Source organism: Solanum pennellii, chromosome 5 (assembly GCF_001406875.1).
Source record: "Solanum pennellii chromosome 5, SPENNV200".
In the NCBI taxonomy this organism is placed as follows: Eukaryota; Viridiplantae; Streptophyta; class Magnoliopsida; order Solanales; family Solanaceae; genus Solanum; species Solanum pennellii.
Window position 1 is genome coordinate 2,494,730 of NC_028641.1, and position 7,968 is coordinate 2,502,697.

The window sequence follows — 7,968 nt, forward strand, 5'->3', positions numbered from 1 at the left end:
TTGATTACATGTTGAGTTTGGGATTTGAACTCGATGATGTGGCTAATATGGTTTTGAGATCACCTGGGTTGTTGACATTTAGTATTGAGAAAAACTTTAGGCCAAAAGTTGAGTATTTTTTGAAGGAGATGAATGGGGATATAGGGGAATTGAAGAGGTTTCCTCAGTACTTTTCGTTTAGTTTGGAGAGGAAGATTAAGCCTCGGCATAGGCTTTTGGTGGAGCATGGGTTTTCGTTATCATTATCGGAGATGTTGAAGGTAAGTGATGGAGAATTCAATGCCAGATTGATTGAAATGCGATTGAGGTTAGTGGATGATAAGCAAATGTAGTACGTAATTAACTCTTTTTCTATGGTTAGAGTCGATTTTGTATATGTTGGAGACTCATTAGAGTTAATACTAAATGTTTCGAATATATAAATTGTTGTTAGATGTACATTTTTCGCGATAAAGTAATGATTTTTATCCTTGATATGGTGTTCTTTGTTCATGGTTTTCATTGTATCTCGTTGATAAAGTAATGATTTTTATCCTTGATATGGTGTTCTTTGTTCATGGTTTTCATTGTATCTCGTTGAATGCAATTTGAAGTTTGCTATGCTCTTGTTGTGTTGTCTAAGTAATGGTTTTTATCCATGATGTGGTGTTCTCTATACATGGTTTTTATTGTTTCATGTGGAATGCGATTCATATTTTGCTATGCTCTTGTTTTTTATAACGGATATGATCGACATATGATGTATCATATTGAATTATTGCTCTCGAGCACGCATGTTCATCTAGTACTTTCTTCTCAAAGATACATTTTTATGTTCTGTAATTTGTATAGTTGCAACCAGATGTAATTATAGCCACACCTATGGTAGAGGGATGTGATTTTCCTTGGAGGCATTTCTCTGTGTATATAATAATAATGAGACTCACCGACCACTGCTCTGTCCTTACTATTGAAGTTACGGTCATCTCTTTAGATATCCGAGTCTCTTAACAAATACTTTCTCCGTTCTTTTTATATGACTACATTATACTGAATGGAGTTTAAGATGTTAATTTGATTCTATACTATATTAATAATAGTGAAAGAAAATATTACAATACTGGTTGAGAAGTTAGTTTAATGCAGAAACCATCAGATCAAAGTTCAAAATTTTGAATAGTTGATGAATATTTAGTTCTTGAAGTTGTGAAAGTATTATCAAAATAGAATCAATCCAAATATTTGGGGATGACCCAAAAAGGGAAATGTCATACAAAATTGGAACGGAGACGATACTATTATAGTGTGCTTGCAACTTTGCAAGGGTTAGTTCATTAGCATTGGCGATTAATGTGATGTTTAGATGATGCATAAGTTTAATGGTTGAATGACTATGTTAAATGATCGATTAATTGAAGTATGCTAGAAACCTGTTATTCGAGAATTCTGTTGCATTCTCTTTTCTCATGCTGAAACAATGGTTCAACAATGGGCAGTAAGCAAGCAATTAACTGTTCCTTTCTATAACACCTCATTTGACATTGCTCAGCTTTCTGCCAGCCAGAAATTTGTGCAACTCCAGAGTTTCACCTTGTTTTCTCCAATTCATATAGCAATGCTTACATTTCTTATTGTGAAATTAATCTAATCTATATGTAGCTCGATCCCAGACTGGTTCTACTGAAAGATGTGCTTCTCCACGTCTGTAGAAAATCCTTATACTTTATTGTCTAATTTGCTGTTGACATATTCTTGTTGGTTTTCCGTTATCTGACTGTATAGATACTCGAAATCTGATGTCTATGGCATTCTTCTATAATATCATACATGTTGGTTGAACCTTGAAGGTTGCTACTGAAGTTTCCTCCTTGCTGTTGAACCTTGGGAAGAGTTGTTATCTACCAGTCATGTCCTCTGATATTTGAGAGTTAAACTTGGGGTAGTGCTTTGCCCTCTGTTAAACCTCAAATTATGTTTTGTTCCAATTGAACACATAATAAAGTATTTATATTGGAACTTCTCAGAGATTTTATGCTAAATTGATTTTATATATTACTACATTTTATTAGAACAAGCTGTGAGGAGTCATGCCATATACATATATGTGTGAGTGTTTTTTTTTTTTTTTTGTGATGCAATAACACCATTAATATTGATCATCACTCTCTCGTTTGCCAAAAAAAATATATATGGAAAAGATGCAGAAATTCAACAAGATTTAACAAGTGTACCACTGAAAATCTGTTTTGGGATAAGAAGGCAAAAATATACGAGGAAGAAAGAATTTGAGAACTCACTTGCATGTTATTGTACCTATGTAAGGTCTTGAAGCAAACCGGACAAAAGCATTGAGTAGGACCAATAAGTAGGGCTGGAATGAAATATCGAGTCGAATCGAATTTTTCGTTATTTATTATTTGGTAATGTGATATTCGAGAGTAAAATTTTAGAATTATAATGTGGATTTAAGTTTTAGTATGAAACATTAGTACCATTTAGTATTTGATAATTCTCTAATACCGAATTATTTACTTAACCATAAGCATCTAAGAAGGAGTGGGAGTCCAATACTCGACAACTACTACCATAACATCATGGTTTCTTACAAGATTATATTATAGCCAAGTAGTGAAAATTAAATTTGACAACTATCCTAGTTTGGCATCAAAATTTTTTACATATTTTTCATCTCTTCAAAAAAATTGATTGATTTAAGTGTGAGCATTAAGTACTATTGCTTCACATTCAAATCATCCGTTTCATTATAATTTTATAATATCGAATAAATTCGTACATTTTCAATTTTATATTATTTTAATTTTTTGATGGCTTTTGTTAGTGGAAAAAAGGGCAACAGTAAACAAATAAATTAATTTGTCAACTCTTCTTTGTTGTCCTTTTACAAAGTCAGCTTTTATTAGTGTGACAGAGAATTTTATTTAGATTATTTTTTATTGTTGAAGACTGATCAAAGCGAATGTTAATACAAGCTTTCACGTTTCAAGTGGTACTTGTTTAATTCTTCTTTCTTGTATATAACTTTGTCCAAAATATCATCAATTGATCTCATCCATACAATTCATTTTTAATCGAATCTATGGCATCTTCTTCTTCTGCAAGTAATTCAAAGTATTATCCTCGATGGAAGTACGTTGTGTTTCTAAGTTTCAGAGGTGAAGACACTCGAAAAACATTTACAGGTCACTTATACGAAGGTTTGAGAAATAGAGGAATAAACACATTTCAAGATGATAAAAGACTAGAGCATGGAGATTCAATTCCAAAAGAACTCTTGAGAGCTATAGAAGATTCTCAAGTTGCACTTATCATTTTCTCAAAGAATTATGCTACATCTAGGTGGTGCTTGAATGAACTAGTGAAGATCATGGAATGCAAAGAGGAAGAAAATGGACAAACAGTCATACCGATCTTTTATAATGTGGATCCATCACATGTTCGATACCAAAGTGAAAGCTTTGGAGCAGCATTTGCCAAACACGAATTAAAGTATAAGGATGATGTTGAGGGGATGCAGAAGGTGCAAAGATGGAGAACTGCCCTAACTGCTGCCGCAAATCTAAAAGGATATGATATCCGTAACGGGTTAGTTGAATACACATAATTACTTTTAATGTTTTTACTGTTAAAAAGGCATAGTCCTATCAATTTAATTAGAGAAGATACATAAAAGTCCAAAAAACTATTCAAGTTTTGCAACTTCCATACTTGAAAACTATGGAGTGTTGTTATTACCTGAACTATACTATTTCCTATTTAATACCCTGCTGATTATTAACAATATATATAGAGTATATGAAATACTTGTTGATATTTGACTTTCTTACATTGTCCACAATCAATTTTCTTCTTTATGTAGGATTGAATCAGAGAATATTCAGCAGATCGTAGATTGCATCTCTTCCAAATTTTGTACGAATGCTTATTCTTTATCTTTTTTGCAAGATATTGTGGGAATAAATGCTCACTTAGAGAAACTAAAATCCAAACTTCAAATAGAAATCAATGATGTTAGGATTTTAGGGATTTGGGGAATAGGCGGAGTCGGTAAAACAAGAATAGCAAAAGCCATTTTTGATACTATATCTTATCAATTTGAAGCTTCTTGCTTTCTTGCTGATGTTAAAGAATTTGCAAAAAAGAATAAACTGCATTTTTTACAAAATATTCTTCTCTCTGAACTGTTAAGGAAAAAAAATGATTACGTCTACAACAAGTACGATGGGAAGTGTATGATTCCAAACAGACTTTGTTCTTTGAAGGTGCTAATTGTGCTTGATGATATAGATCATGGTGATCAGATGGAGTATTTAGCAGGAGATGTTTGTTGGTTTGGTAATGGCAGCAGAGTTATTGTAACAACTAGAAACAAACATTTGATAGAGAAAGATGATGCGATATACGAAGTGTCTACACTGCCTGATCATGAAGCTATGCAATTATTCAATATGCATGCTTTTAAAAAAGAAGTTCCAAATGAGGATTTTAAGGAGTTGGCGTTAGAGATAGTAAATCACGCTAAAGGCCTCCCTTTAGCCCTCAAGGTGTGGGGTTGTTTATTGCATAAAAAAAATCTATCTTTATGGAAAATAACAGTAGAGCAAATAAAGAAATACTCCAATAAGGAAATTGTTAAACAACTCAAAATAAGTTATGATGGGTTGGAGTCCGAAGAGCAGGAAATATTTTTAGATATAGCATGTTTCTTCCGCGGAGAGAAAAGAAAAGAGGTCATGCAAATTCTTAAGAGTTGTGACTTTGGAGCTGAATACGGATTGGATGTTCTGATTAATAAATCTCTTGTGTTCATATCTGAAAATGACAGGATTGAAATGCATGATTTGATTAGAGATATGGGTAGATATGTGGTGAAAATGCAAAAGCTTCAGAAAAAACGTAGCAGAATATGGGATGTTGAAGATTTCAAAAAAGTGATGATAGACTATACGGTAAGTAAGCTTAACAATGTAATGATATTTAATTTCTAATTTTTAGATTCCAAGGAACGTATAGGCTAATCAATACAGTTTATTAATAATTGACTCATTGATCTTTATACCAGGGGACCATGACAGTGGAAGCAATCTGGTTTAGTTGCTTTGAAGAATTATGTTTTAATAACGAGGCAATGAAAAAAATGAAAAGGCTTAGGATATTACACATATTTGATGGTTTTGTCAAGTTCTTCTCTTCGCCTCCCTCTTCCAATTCCAATGATTCAGAAGAAGAAGATGATTCCTACGACTTAGTCGTAGATCACAATGATGACTCTATTGAGTACCTGTCCAATAACTTGCGTTGGTTAGTCTGGAATCACTATTCTTGGAAGTCATTGCCAGAAAATTTTAAACCAGAAAAGCTTGTTCATCTTGAACTCCGTTGGAGTTCGCTTCATTATTTATGGAAGAAAACAGAGGTAACATTATTATTTACTTGGCTTACCCTCCTCCAGGAGCTTCAACCCCTTTTGCTCCCTTATTAACTCGAACTCGCCACCTTTTGGGTTGGAAGTGAGGGTGCTCAACTCCCTCTTGTCATTTTTGGTCTAACACAAAGATCATTATTCTCTCTATTTTGAATAACAGCATTTGCCGTCTCTACGAAAGCTAGATCTCAGCTTATCTAAAAGTCTGGTGCAAACACCAGATTTCACGGGGATGCCAAATTTGGAGTATTTGAATCTGGAGTACTGTAGTAAGCTTGAAGAGGTTCACTATTCCCTAGCATATTGCGAAAAACTCATTGAGTTAAATTTGAGTTGGTGTACAAAGCTTAGGAGATTTCCATATATTAACATGGAATCTCTTGAATCTCTGGATCTACAATATTGCTATGGTATAATGGTGTTTCCAGAAATCATCGGAACAATGAAGCCGGAGTTAATGATTCTCTCAGCAAACACTATGATAACTGAACTACCATCATCTCTTCAGTACCCAACTCATCTCACAGAGCTAGATTTGAGTTGCATGGAAAACCTTGAAGCTCTTCCAAGCAGCATTGTCAAGTTGAAAGATTTGGTGAAGTTAAATGTGTCGTACTGCTTAACGCTTAAAAGCTTGCCTGAAGAGATTGGTGATTTAGAAAACTTGGAGGAACTTGATGCTTCGCGTACTCTAATTTCACAGCCTCCATCTTCCATTGTCCGCTTGAACAAGCTTAAATCCTTGAAGTTAATGAAACGAAACACATTACTAGATGATGTGTGCTTTGTGTTTCCTCCGGTGAATAACGGGTTACTCTCATTGGAAATTCTGGAGCTCGGTTCCTCCAATTTCATAGATGGAAGAATTCCGGAAGATATTGGCTGTTTATCCTCTTTGAAAGAGTTACGTCTCGAGGGAGATAATTTCAATCATTTGCCTCAAAGCATAGCCCAACTTGGTGCACTTCGATTCTTGTACATAAAAGATTGCAGGAGTCTTACACGTCTGCCAGAATTTCCACCGCAATTGGATACAATATTTGCAGATTGGAGCAATGATTTGATCTGTAAGTCACTGTTTCAAAATATCTCATCATTCCAACATAACATCTCTGCTTCAGATTCGTTGTCGTTAAGAGTGTTTACGAGTTTGGGGAGTAACATCCCAAGCTGGTTCCACCATCAGGGAACAGATACAAGTGTTTCAGTCAATTTGCCTGAAAATTGGTATGTATCAGATAACTTCTTGGGATTCGCTGTATGTTACTATGGCAATTTAATTGAGAACACAGCTGAATTGATTATGAGTTCTGAAGGGATGCCATGTATCACCTGGAAAGTTTTGTTATCGAATCATTCAGAATGTACATATATTAGGATTCATTTTTTCTTGGTACCTTTTGCTGGCTTATGGGATACATCTAACGCGAATGGTAAAACACCAAATGACTATAAGCACATTATGTTATCTTTTCCTCCAGAATCGAAGGAGTGTGGAGTTCGTTTGTTCTATGAAGATGAATCTTTGCTTGAGACCACCAATGATGAACTTACCATTGGGGTAAGGAGGATCAGATACGACGACGACGATAGTGAACATTATGAGGAGGCTAGTTGTTCCTCTTCTAAGAAACAAAGATCATAATAGAGGTATATAAACTTGTGATCACTTGCTGTTTGTTCTTAATAATTCATTTCGATGCTCTATGTGGTTGTCAAATATCTCTCATGTTATGACAGGGAGCAAAGGCGGAGCCAGAATTTTCAATAAGAGGGTTCAAAATCTATAGAAATAAATAGGCGAATGGGGTTCGACATCTTACTATATATACATATAAACTTATTTTAACCATGTATAAATAATATAATTTTCCGTCGGAGGGGGTTCGGATGAACTCCCTTCTACGAAGGTAGCTCCGCCCTTGGCAGGGAGGTTGGGAAAACAGTGAAGCATTAATCAAAGTGTGAGACAGTGGAGGAACTTTCACATATAGCGAACATAAAAATCATATTTGTATGTTATAGTTATAGTTTTCATAATTGTGCTCCGTAGCAAATTTTATGTTTGCTATTGAACTTTTGATTTGTATAATTCGCTACAAACATCCAATTTTATATAAATTTTTCAGTTTTGTATTAATTCATTTTGTACATTGTAAATTTATATAATAACATCTGTATTTTGTATAATTATAAGTGTATATGACGAATATATATGTATATATACTTTTCTTTCGCTTTATACAAACATTATCGAAAATGGCTAATTGTATACTGAATCAGATGAGAAAAAAAGGGGGACGTTTGCTGCAAATTACAAATAAAATAAACTATGACTATATCATTTAATTTAAATTAATAGTTTGTCATTTCGAAAATATAATCACATTTTCCATTTGCTAAAAGTAACTGGTCCAAGAAAAATCAAAAGAACTTGGGTATGCAATAGTTTATGGGCCTTTTGAAGTAGTATCAATCTTGCTGGCCTCTTGGGCTTTTTCTGCTAGGAAATAAAGTTGTTAAAGCTAAAAGTTTTTGTGTCTGTA

General features: G+C 34.0%; 2 protein-coding genes across 4 annotated transcripts in view; both read left to right on the forward strand.

Moving 5' to 3' along the window:
• LOC107020716 (transcription termination factor MTEF1, chloroplastic-like) overlaps nt 1-474 on the forward strand; it is a 5,023-nt gene extending 4,549 nt beyond the window's left edge. Inside the window, exon 2 of the mRNA XM_015221181.2 lies at nt 9-474. Within this exon, the coding sequence (XP_015076667.1) occupies nt 9-332 (324 nt within the window). The 3' untranslated portion in view covers nt 333-474. The remainder of the gene's footprint in view (nt 1-8) is intronic.
• A 106-nt stretch (nt 475-580) lies between these two features.
• On the forward strand, nt 581-7,520 carry LOC107020715 (TMV resistance protein N-like). 3 transcript variants are annotated; one of them, XM_015221179.2, is made up of 5 exons: nt 581-3,582; nt 3,857-4,946; nt 5,060-5,413; nt 5,583-7,072; nt 7,163-7,520. In XM_015221179.2, exons 1-4 carry the CDS (start codon nt 3,077-3,079, stop codon nt 7,065-7,067), a joined length of 3,435 nt encoding a protein of 1,144 aa, XP_015076665.1. In that variant the 5' UTR covers nt 581-3,076; the 3' UTR covers nt 7,068-7,072; nt 7,163-7,520. The 3 variants fall into 3 exon arrangements, with proteins under 3 accessions (XP_015076665.1, XP_027772945.1, XP_027772944.1); XM_027917144.1 differs by lacking the exon at nt 7,163-7,520 and having other exon boundaries at nt 5,583-6,489; nt 6,904-7,014; XM_027917143.1 differs by lacking the exon at nt 7,163-7,520 and having other exon boundaries at nt 5,583-6,649; nt 6,739-6,931.
• Nucleotides 7,521-7,968: the final 448 nt, after the last annotated feature.